Source organism: Prosopis cineraria, unplaced genomic scaffold (genome assembly GCF_029017545.1).
Source record: "Prosopis cineraria cultivar Desert tree isolate PC_DT_omini unplaced genomic scaffold, ASM2901754v1 PC13, whole genome shotgun sequence".
Classification (NCBI taxonomy): Eukaryota; Viridiplantae; Streptophyta; class Magnoliopsida; order Fabales; family Fabaceae; genus Prosopis; species Prosopis cineraria.
In genome coordinates this window covers 36,187,233-36,199,336 of record NW_026555344.1, presented here as the reverse complement: position 1 = coordinate 36,199,336, position 12,104 = coordinate 36,187,233, and the positions used below count along the sequence as shown (strand labels likewise).

Here is a 12,104-nt window from a genome sequence, read left to right as displayed (position 1 = left end):
AATTGATAGGACAGAATGAATTAAATTTTTTTTAATATTATCCATATGATTAATTTTAAAGAAAATAACAATGCCCATTAAATAATTATAATATTTATCCGATAAAAAATAAAAATAATAATTAAAATTAATAATCAAACAAGGTAGCCAAAACAATACATGTTGCACAAGTAACAAAACTATCCAAGTAAACATACATGATGCACAAGAGGAAAACAAGGCAGAGTTATAGTGTTGAAAGGAGAGAAAGAGAGAGATGGTAGGAGCAAGAAAGATATGAGAGGAGATAGGGCTGTGCACTATACTTAATCAACCCGACCCTGCTCGAAACATTCGAGCACATCGGTCTGGGCATTGGCAGGTGTCAAACCTTGCCCTTTTTGAATATGTGCAAGTTTTTTTTAAATTTTTTGTGAATAATATTTATCTTATAGCATTATTTTTTGTTGAAAGTTATCATGAATTATATTATTTTTATGATCTTGTAGACATTTTTTATAGAGCCGGTAATTCAGACGAGCCGAGCTTATTTGAGTCCGGCTCAATTTGGGTTGAGCTTATTCGGATCGGGCTTAAAGAATTTTACTCTTTCTAAAAAGCCCATATAGTTAAGCCCAACCCTAATGTCTTCCGGCTTCAGACTTATTCGGGCAGGCCCGAATACCTAAAAAAATTTTTAAAAATATTTTTCTTTATTTTTTAATCAATTTTAATTTTTAAATAATTTATTAAGCATAAAATATTATTTTAACTTGAAAGGAATAAAAAATAATAACTTATTAACTTTATAAGTAAGTATTTAAATAGCTCTGTTACTATTTTATTGTATTATATGCAATTTATTTATGAATATTTTCTTTACTTGCAAATTAATGTCTTATTTGTTTAAATTGCCCTGATGATGGTTATATAAAAATTATTTATATATTTTAATTGAATTATATTATTTTAATTATGATCAAATTAATTTCAATTCAACTACAACTAAACCACTAATTTAAAATTATTTTCATAATTAGCTCAAAGTTTTTAATAACTATTGGATAAACTGTACTTTTTATTTTTAAAAATATGAGAAAAATAGTCATCATTATATCATATAAAATAAAATCATTTAATTATGAGTAAAACACTATTTTTTAAAATTTTTTTCCTTTAACCTTTTATATTATTTAAGCTGTATATATAAAGGTATTTACGTTAGTTCATTCTTAATTTTTAACGAAGTCTGGCATGGATAATAATTAAATAATTATTTAAAAATATTATTTTATTATTATATTTATTTAGTAGTAGAGCCAAGAATTTGACTATGCCCAAATTTTATTTTTAAAATTATTTTTAATTTAAAATTAATTATTTTATTTTATAAAAAATATAAAATATAATTTTTTGGACAGGAAAATAGTGTATATGACTCAAATTTTTTTTGAAAAAATTGAGTCTTAAAATATAAAAATTAATATTAAAATATATTTTAATTATTATTTTGAGATATTTTATTTGATTAAAAATAAGAAAATATAAATATTTTTATTTTTTAAAATAACTATAATAATACACTCAAATATATGGTATTTTAGGATGAAATAATATCAAAATTTAAAAATATTAATAGTTATTATATTATATATATTTTAAAAATTTATTTTTTCTATTCGGGTATTCAGACCATCCAAATAGGCCCAAACAATAAAAAAATATTTTTTAGGCTCGAGCCTAAATTTTTTAGGCATATTCGGATTGGCCCAAATTACCGGCTCTAATTTTTTATCATTACAATTTTTTTAAATGTCTTTCAAAATTTAAAATTTAATTTTAACTTATTATTATGTAAAAATAATTGATAAGTGTTGTTCATTTGAACTTTTAAAAATTACTTTTATGAAGAATATATTTTAATTTCAAATCAATCAAGCTAGCTTTATGCCCAACTGTACATTGTGTAACATCTTGAATTTTAATCCCGTGATTAGTGATTAATTGAGGGTAAAGTTAAAATTAGTGCGGGATTAAAGATTTGAATGATTATTTGATGATTTGACTCATTAAAATATTGTATGAATAGATATAGGTGGGAGGATTACATTTTTGGTCGAAGTAAATGTGTGTGGTGAGAATTATTCTTACTGTGAAATGAATGTTTAGAGAGTGAGATTTGAAGAAATGCAAAACCAATTGAAAATCAAAGCATGAATCTTCATGTTTATTTTGGAATGAACATATTTGTTTTGGAATAGTGAAGAACAAAATGGTTAGAAATACAAGATTGATTCTTCCCAAATATTGCTCTTATATCAAAATAAATTTATGCATATGATGATCTAAGGAGCTTTATTTGGAAATAAGAAAAGTTATTCTTAACTATGATTTATATATTCTTGAATAATTGAATATATTTTGGAATAATGCAATGAGTTTTTGAATGAGAGATTTGTTCCAAAATAATGAGAAAGGAGAGAATAGCTTGAGATATAGACTATTCCAAAATAAGTGGGCTTATTTTAAAATAAGGAACATCTTAATATGATATACAGAGTAAGCATTTGAGATTATTGATTAATTGGGAATAAGAGATGATAAAAAGAATGTTAAGAATTTAATTTTAACTAAAGTTGCGTTTAAATGGATTCTATAAAGGTTATAGAATAAACATAATACTTAGAAGTTTGAAAGGATTGAATAAGGAAAGATAATCAAAAAAATTGAGTATGAACATGTGAAACAGTGTGTAAAAAATGATGCTTATACCAGAATAAGTAAATTTATTCTCAAATAAGATATTCCATTTTTGAATAATGGACACAGTTTAAAAATAAGAAGATTTTGTTAACTTTTAAAAGTTATAACTATTTTATTTTAATTTTAAATTAGGCAAATTACTTATTGTTGGAAAGCTTTGAATGTCAAGTTTCCAATGAAATAAAATTCACATAAAAATTTAAAGTATTTTGAGAGTATAATTAAAATTGCGAGAGAAGGTTAATGACATTTATTTGTAAGTATGAAAGTTTCAATACCCAACTTTCAAAAATTATATCTATTCAATATAAAATATATTTTGAGTTAAATAAATATTTTTAGAAATCTGTACAAGTCTATTTTTAAATAAAAAATTTTATATTAAACATAATTGTATATAAAAAGATATAAAAAATAATGATTAAAGGTCAAAATTAAATATTTAAAAAAAATTCTTAACTTTTCAAGAGTTGATATCATAATTAAATTTAAATTAAAACTTTTTCAAAATCCAAAAAAATTTAATAAATAATTTGAAATAAATCAAATACTTATTCTAATAATAAATTTAAGTTTCAAGTAACATGTCAGAAAGGATTAAGGAGTCAGAGATTAAGCATATATCCTTAATTTTCTTAATTAAAACATCTACAAGATAAATACTTCTCTAATTTGTAATAATTAAAATTAAAATTTAATATTTTTATCTTGTTAAAATTTAAATATGTTATTATTAATTATAAATGGAGTATTATCAAAATTTAAATGAAGTGTTGTTAATATCTCACACACAAGTTTTTTATTATTAATTTAATTTAATTTAAATTTGAGGGGTAATATTATTTTTTTCATAAAAACTTAATTTCAACCGGATACTGAAAGGTAATTTCAACATCTTACTGTGCTTTTTTGAAATAAATTACTTTTGAAAGTCCTCAGCTAATATTTTGCCAATCATCTATTAAGCGTGACCGAAAATTCCGAGAAAAGTAGAAACTAGTCGTTCGGTTTCACTCGGCAGCTCTTTGTTAATGTCGACAGATCACTTGAAATTCAATCGCTCCATAATCCCAATTTGCTCTCAAAGCTTCCTTTCACGCTCTTCTCCTGTTTCTCGTCTTCGCTTTCTGATTCATGCCCGGCTTGGCAGCTACGCTCGATTTCTTTTGTGTTGCGTCATGAAATCACTGCATAGGTGAGTCGCGGCTTCAGCACTCCTTATTTTTCTGGATCTTTCCCCTTTCAATGGTTCTAGGGATGAATTTAGTCGTTTTTCTGGGTTTTTTTTGTGTGAAAGTTTTCTGGTTTTGGTCGTGTTTGTATCTTATAAACTTGTTTTCTCTTCATTATTTGTTTAAGATTTACATGATTTGGGTTTAATGGCTCTTTGATTAGGCAACCTTCATCAAGCTTAGGGTTCATGCCACACAGTCATTTCAGTTACCTATTGAACAATCTTGTGTTTATGTTCTTTTCGTAGGATCTTAATTAAGTTGCTAAATTGCAGCCGAGTGCTATTAGTGTGATCATAATGACTATCGAATTACTGTCTGCTATTCGCCCCCACCCTTTTTTCTGACATGACGAAGAAAGGATAGACTAGGAATCCAGAGTTCACATTGTTGGTTATCTGATTTTAGTTCATTTGGTTTTTCTATGTCTACTCTCTCCCCGTTTCTTTCTCCCATGGTTCTTCCTTTTAGTTTAAGTAAAAATTTCCCTTCGTTTTGTTCATTTTCCCCCTTATGAAGGGGTTCGTCTATTATTTTTTGGTAACCTGGGTTTTATTAGTTATTCATTATATGATTTGTCCATTAATTGAAACTTGGCTTCAATTTCCCCCTCTTTTTTTGGGATTATCGAATCAGTACTTCATTTTGATATATTCTGTGATAAGGGTCTTCCGAATCTAATGCATTTGGAAATGTCAATTTTATTTCTAGATAGAACAACAACAACAACAACAACAACAAGCCTTTATCCCACTAGGTGGGGTCGGCTGCATGGATTGCAAGACGCCATTGTGCTCTATCATTTATTAAGCTTTTAGAAATATTATTAATTAAAAGATCACGTTCAACAACTTCCAAGAGTGTTCTCTTAGGCCTTCCTCTACCTCTCTTAATCGGACTCAAAGTTATATGTTCCACTCTTCTCACTGGTGCCTCCCTTGGTCTTCTTTGTACATGCCCAAACCATCTCAACCGATTTTCTACCATTTTTTCCTCAATAGGTGCCACCCTCACTTTTTCGCGTATATGCTCATTTCGAATTTTATCTTTACGTGTATGTCCGCACATCCATCGTAACATTCTCATCTCTGCTACTCCAACTTTATGCTCTTGCTGTCCCGTTAGAGCCCAGCATTCACTACTATATAACATTGCCGGTCTGATAGCAGTACGATAAAACTTTCCTTTAAGTTTATTAGGCACCTTATGGTCACAAATAACTCCTTTAGCTTTTCTCCAATTAAACCACCCAGCTTGAATTCTATGTGAAATATCTCCACTGATTTCGCCATCATTTTGAATAATGGCTCCCAAATATCTAAACTTTTCCACTTGAGGTATAATTTGATCTCCCAATTTCACTTCCAAATTATTTTCGGATAGTCCTTTACCAAATTTACAATATAAATATTCCGTCTTACTTCTACTCAGACGAAAACCTTTCGACTCCAATGTCCTTCTCCGTAACTCAAGTTTGCAATTAACCTCTTCTCTTGTCTCTGCTATAAGAACTATATCATCCGCGAAGAGCATACATTTTGGGATTTCCTCTTGAATATGTTCCGTCAAAACATTTAAAATCAAGTTGAACAAATAAGGACTCAAAGATGATCCCTGATGTAGTCCAATCTTTATTATTTCTAGATAGAACCTTAATTTTAATTAACTTTACTCTTCACTATTTTTAAGTCATGTTGTTTAGGATTATTTGAAACAAGTTTTTGTTGATCCCAGAAGAATCCTCTCAATGTTGAAGAGATTCAGATGGGACATTCTATTTGAAGATCAATAGTATACAGCATATATGAAAACTTGATCATAATTACTTCATTTCATTTTGTTTCAGTGACTGTTTTTGTCTGTGGACACACAATTAGTTGAGAGACATACGCAATGAGAGGATTAACAAACAAGGCTGTCAATGATAATATAATAATATCGGGTAAGTTTCGTCAAAGTTACCGTAGGTGAGAATTATGCTCTGTTCAGTTCTTGCTAGTCAAGCACATGTAAGATTAGATGCAGTTCTGAGTTTTGAAGAAATATTTGTAAACATCAATAAGATTTTCCAATGATAGTAGCATCGAGTTGGAGGAAAATTCCAAGGGTCATTTAAATACTGCAATCAAAATAATGATAAAATAAAGCACAAAAATGCATGTAGTCCTCTATTTTACATTAAGTTTTAATTTAGTTTTTTGAAATTTTTAAATTTTGAAAGTAATCCTTTAAAATATAATAAAACAAGAGACTAATTTAATTGTCTCACTGCTTAGCATCAAGAACACAATTGTTTACATCTTTCTTTCTTTCTTATTTTTAATTTTTTTTTTGGCCAACCCGTTTACTTCTTTTCTTAAACCTTGAGACTTAAGATATCAGATCATTTTTTATTAATTTAATTGAATTAATGAATGAATATTATCGTAAAAGAACATTATCACTCACATGAATGTAGCACTTGCTTCACAAACAAAAATTTCATGAAGTAGACAGCACTCAACTCTGTTTTCCTTTAAAGTCAAGTGTAAGTGTGGTCCTTCTTCTTCCCATCTGAAGCTTTGAGTTCTTGATACTAAGTTTCAAGTTCGAGCTTTGAGTTGCCATCTGAAGCTAATCTTTCAAACTGAAGTTACTAGTTGAAACTGAGTTGCTTTGCTTTCATTAATTTTAGCGTCTTCCGGTTCACAGATGATAATTGCTGTGAGTTTATTTTAGTGCTGTCCAAGTGGAATATAATGATCTCAGAAGGAGGGGTTTGTACTGTACTTTGATTAATTTGTCATTTCTAAATAGAAAGTTTTATGATATCTCCACGAAGTTCAGGTTTGATCAGTGTTTTCAATCTCAGATGAATTTGGATGAAACAATCAGACTAAGTTTAAACAAATTTAAACAAAGTAAGACTTTAAGCCTATTTAAAGGCCTCCCTTTTGGCTTTCATGACAGGCTAGTTCTTTGACTCTAAGTTGGTTTTGATTACACATCATAAGACTATGTTTCTCAAAAATTAGACCGAGCAGTAGATTGAGTGAAGTCTTCTGGATCCCCATGTATTGAAGCCTGACTTCTTGCATGTTTTCAGGTTAAGCTTTGAAGTGTTGCCGTTGTCTTCATTTCTCCAGCCTCGCCCATGTATTGAAGCTCAAATTTAATTCTATTCTCTGAACCTTCTTGTTTTTTTTTTTTTTTGGTAATTTGCAAAATTAAGATATATCCCTTGAATTTTGTCCATTTGCAATTGATTTCTTATGGTTATTTGGATTCTCATCCCTTTCAAACTATATTGCCCACAAGGTGTTTGATAACTAGCTTGAGTGAAGATACCAATTGTTCCGTTTAATGGCAAACAGTAAATATGAGTATGTGAAGTCATTTGAGGTTGAAGATGAGATGATGTTTCCTAATCTAATTGTTGTTTGGATCAATGGTCGTGGCTTTGAAAAGCTTTCAAAAATTCATGACTTTGAGAAACCACGTGATGAAAAAGCTCTCCAATTGATGAACTCCTGTGCCGTTTCTGTGCTTCAAGAGTATGCAGACATTGTTCTAGCATATGGGTTCAGTGATGAGTTCAGCTTTGTCTTCAAGAAGAGCTCCAAATTCTATGAAAGGCGAGCTAGTAAAGTTTTATCCATAATCACATCTTTCTTCGCATCTGTGTATGTAAGAAAGTGGAGTGAATTCTTCCCGCAACAAGAATTAAAGTACCCTCCTTCCTTCCATGGAAGGGTTATAAATTGTTCATCTATTGAAGTCCTTCAAGCATACCTTTTGTGGAGGCAAAATATATGTCATGTTAAGAATCAATATGATCAATGCTTTTGGCGTCTTGTTAAGCGAGGAATGACTGAAAGGGGGGCACAAATTTTTTTGGAGGGTGCTGAGAAACGTGACAAAAATGATCTTTTGTTTGATGAGTTCAATCTCAACTATACCACACTTGAGCCTATATTTCGTCAAGGCTCATTTGTTGCAAAAGCTGCGGTGGAAGATATTGTGAAGTATAAGGAGAATGGTGATCCGATCAAGAGGCTAAGGAGAAAGATAATTACAGTTCATTCGAAGAAGATAGCTAGTAGAAGATTTTGGAATGATCAGAGTACGCTAGTAAAGGAGCTTGGAGGATTTGTGGAGGAGATTGATAATGTAAAATCAGAGTATGTGAAGTCCTTTGAATTTGACACAAAGTTGATGCCATTCACATGGATTGTGGTCAGAATTGATGGGTGCCATTTCCATAAGTTTTCTGAAACACATGGATTTGTGAAGCCAAATGATGAGAGAGCTCTTAATTTAATGAACTTATGTGCAATGGCTGTGTTAGAAGAGTTTCAGCCGGATGTAGTATTTGCCTATGGGGTTAGTGACGAGTATAGCTTTATTTTGAAACAAAGCACGAATCTATACCGAAGGAGGGCCAGTGAAGTTGTTTCTGCTATAGTTTCATTCTTCACATCTATGTATGTGATGAGGTGGAAAGACTTTTTCAAGGGGAGAGAATTGAAATATCCTCCTTCTTTTGATGGAAGAGCAGTGTGCTATCCATCAAGAGAGATTCTTTGTGACTATCTCTCATGGAGGCAAGTGGACTGCCACATCAACAATCAGTATAACTATTGTTTCTGGAAGCTTGTTGCTTTGGGGAAAAGCAAGAAAGAAGCCCAGAATAGTTTGAAAGGAGCTCAGTTACGGAAAAGACTTGAGGAATTGGAAATTGATTATAATAGTTTGCCCATCTTGTTTAGACAAGGATCCTCAGTCTTCTGGAACAAAGGAAGCAAGTTTCTCCAGCATCAAGAGAATGAAGAGTCTCATGAGAGTCATAGAAAAGTCGTTGTAGAACACTGTGATATCATTGGATCAAGGTTTTGGCTAGAGCATCCAAGCATCCTTGATGGGAAGTAACGCATGCCGTCAAATCCATGGCCCAATGGTAGAGCAACAGGTCACTCGGTATTCAAGTATTAAATGAGAAATGAAAGCCTTTGCGTTCGTCAATGATTTTTCTTTTTTTTTGGCCACTGGGTCAGTGAATGAAGGAACAGTGAAAAACCATTGATCCAGGATTAATGTGAAAGTTAGCATGCAAAGATCGAAGGAGATATGTATTACAACTTTTACGGTGTTTACATTTACTTTTGACCGTCAGTCTCTATACAGTGTTTATGGAAGTTCGTCTGTATAACTATTGTTTTATTGTTGAGAACTTGCCTGTTAATATATTAACTGCATTTCTTTATTTGTTTTTTAGCATACAGATGATGCTATGATGTTATCCAAACTGAAATACTTAATCTTTTTATGCTTTGAATCATGTTAAAGATACAAATTGCTCTTTAAAGACTAGAATATATTAAGTTTGGGCACCTCAAATCAAGTTCCTCGACACGTAGCCATAGAAGTTGGTGGTTTTAATTTTATAACTTTTTCCATTTTTTCTTATTTGTTTTTAATTGCAGATGGCAAAACCTGTAGCAGCTGTTGAAGCTGATTCAAGAGAATCAAAAGCAAAAAAGACTGAGGAAAGCATTAAGGAGGTAAACAAAACTAGAAATAGAAGCAAGCACAGATGAGAGCAGCAAAGTTGAGGCAAGTTATCATTTTTCTAATAATCAAAGATTGGACTTATTTAATGTGAAAAATTATTTTATTTTATTTTTCCCCCTCACATTAACCCTTTATTCTATTTTATTTTTTCTTAGAACTTTAGCTCATAGAATTCATAAAGTTGAAGTACTTTTTTTTTTAATTTTTTTTTTGGCCCTCATTGTGATCCATTACCAGCTCTTGCATCTTTACAGACAAATTACATAAACATAATTGAAGTCACAGTTCAGGTTTTTGCAATCTGCCTCAGCAGTTAGCAGTTTCGATACCAAGATCGCTTGTGCATGAACATGTTTGAACAGGTTTCATTTGAATTCCACTATGAAAGCTAAAATTAATGTGCTGGTCACTGATAAGTTGTTGTAGCAATCATTACTTTTGATTAGGTCTAACATCCCATGCATTGATTCGTGAGCTGTGTTGATAGGTTAAAATATGATAAATTTGTTAAAGATCAAACCCCAAAAACAAAAATTGATTGTCCAGGATGGGATGCTCTCTCACTGGGCCAAAAATTTTGTATTGGAGGCCGAATATGGATGCAAAGAGGGCGCTGTTCTTGTGAACTCTTTATTTGCCCTTCATTTCTCATTTTGCAATACATACAAACAAATTAAACGTCAAAATTTGAAAAGTTTGAAAAAGAATTAAAAGACTGTTGCGAAAGTTTTTAAAAACAAAAAAGGGGAAGGTTAATCTTGCCACAATTAAATTAGGTTTTGCTCAATTTTAAATTACGTTTTTGTAGCTTTATTTTAATCAAAACGTTTATAGTTAAAATTATTAATGAAAATTCTATATGTATAAATTAATTTGAATACATAATTATATAAATTATGAGTTATTCTAAAATTAATAAAAATTAAAATTAAAATTAAAATTTCTTAATTTCATTTTTTAAAGGAAAAATTTAAGGATTTTAATTTGAAGATTATTATATTTAATTGAATATAAAATAAATTAAGAGTAATTTAATTCAAAATTGAGAAAAGTTATAAATACTTGTAGATTAATTTTTCAGAAAAAAAATAAGAGGACAATTGGTGAAAAAGACTTGCTTGGAACAACATTTGTGCTCAGGGACTAATTGTACTTGAAGGACTAGTTTGAATAAAATATCAATAAAATAATGTGATTAAATTACTAACATGCCCTTGTCTTAAAACGAACAAATTTGAAAAAGAAAACACCCTCTCTTCTTCCTTTCTTTGCGCGATTTGGAGAACTGCAAGACTTTAGAGTGCTCTGCAACGATCAGCAATAAGGGATGGATTTGTTAGAAGAGCAATGACGGTCTAAAGTTTGAGTGAGTTGTGAGCGACAAATTTTGTGAAAGAAAAACCCATCTCTCTACATGCATCCCTAATCAGATAACTACTAGTATGTGTTGCAATTCGTCGATGGTAGAGTAAATGGCGGCTGAGTAACACCTGGGTGTGCATTGTGTGTGAAAGCTGCTATTTTGTTTGAGTAAGCACAAGTTTGCTTTCCTCTTCTTGTGAGTTGCTTCTTCTCGTCTTCACTTTGTCTAAACTTAATACAAATGCATGTTTTCATTTAGAATGAGCTTATTTTCATTCATATTTGAGATTGACGCTAAATTGTCAATTGCTGGAACCCAATCCTTTTTCAAATATTTCATATAAATTAATCCATGAACAAATTTGAATGTGTGAAAATTACATGTAAGGTGTAAATGATTTCATAGAAAATGAACACTACCTTCTCGTGTCCCTGCCTTCTATGGAAACTGTTATGAATTCCATGTAAAATAATGTATGAATAGATTTGCTAACATGCTTGTGAGACGATTACACGACTGATTTCATGTAAATTGAAAATACACACATTTACATTTTCTCTGAAGTGTCTTTAATGTCGGTAATTCCTAACCATGTGTCATATAATTCAAGACTTGTAATTTATATATTTGGCAATTAGGAATCATGGTTAAGACAACTGACATGGGTTGTTTGAGGCTTAGTGGATTGCATGTTCATGCATATGACTTAAAAAAGAAAGGCATGGTCAAGGATTGCAAAATGCTATTGATGTTACAAGAAAGGGTTGGAAGAATTTGTCAAAAGAAGAGAGGATTCGCTTCAACAAAATGATTGGGGATAAAAGGCATCATAGAGCATGTGTGTCTTCATCCAATGAAACATTTAAAAAGAGATTGCCCACGCGTTACTCGCCTAGACAAGTTTGTGAAGTGGTTGAACATGTGAAATGGAATGAAAGGCTCATGGTCAGGGTAAATGCAATTGGTTTTGGCAAAGATTATTGATCTGAAGTACACGCAAATAAATCATGCTCTATGTGGAAGTTTGATAAAAGCAATTGACCCGAAGTGATTGAGCAACAAGTAGATGCCCATGATGTGCACATGTTTGTGGGCTTACCTAAAGAAGGAAGGGAGGTTGTCAAAGTTGATTTGGAAGGTGAGATATATAATGAATTGAAAGGGAATGTGTTGGGTTGAGATTTTTTGACAAAAATAACATGTTTGAGCCCTTGCTT

At 30.8% G+C, this 12,104-nt stretch overlaps 1 protein-coding gene across 2 annotated transcripts; it reads left to right on the top strand.

Annotated features, from left to right (window-relative positions):
* Positions 1 to 3,771: 3,771 nt before the first annotated feature.
* Positions 3,772 to 8,976, top strand: LOC129290336 (tRNA(His) guanylyltransferase 2-like). Of its 2 annotated transcripts, XM_054927080.1 has the most exons (3): positions 3,772 to 3,937; positions 5,821 to 5,916; positions 7,060 to 8,976. In XM_054927080.1, the coding sequence occupies exon 3, from the start codon at positions 7,317 to 7,319 to the stop codon at positions 8,880 to 8,882; it is 1,566 nt and encodes a 521-aa protein (XP_054783055.1). In that variant the 5' UTR covers positions 3,772 to 3,937; positions 5,821 to 5,916; positions 7,060 to 7,316; the 3' UTR covers positions 8,883 to 8,976. The 2 variants fall into 2 exon arrangements, with proteins under 2 accessions (XP_054783055.1, XP_054783056.1); XM_054927081.1 differs by lacking the exon at positions 5,821 to 5,916.
* Positions 8,977 to 12,104: the final 3,128 nt, after the last annotated feature.

What these genes read in the sequence shown, in the direction of transcription:
- LOC129290336 (XM_054927081.1), top strand. Translation starts at nt 7,317, where the DNA reads ATGGCAAACAGTAAATATGAGTATGTGAAGTCATTTGAGGTTGAAGAT.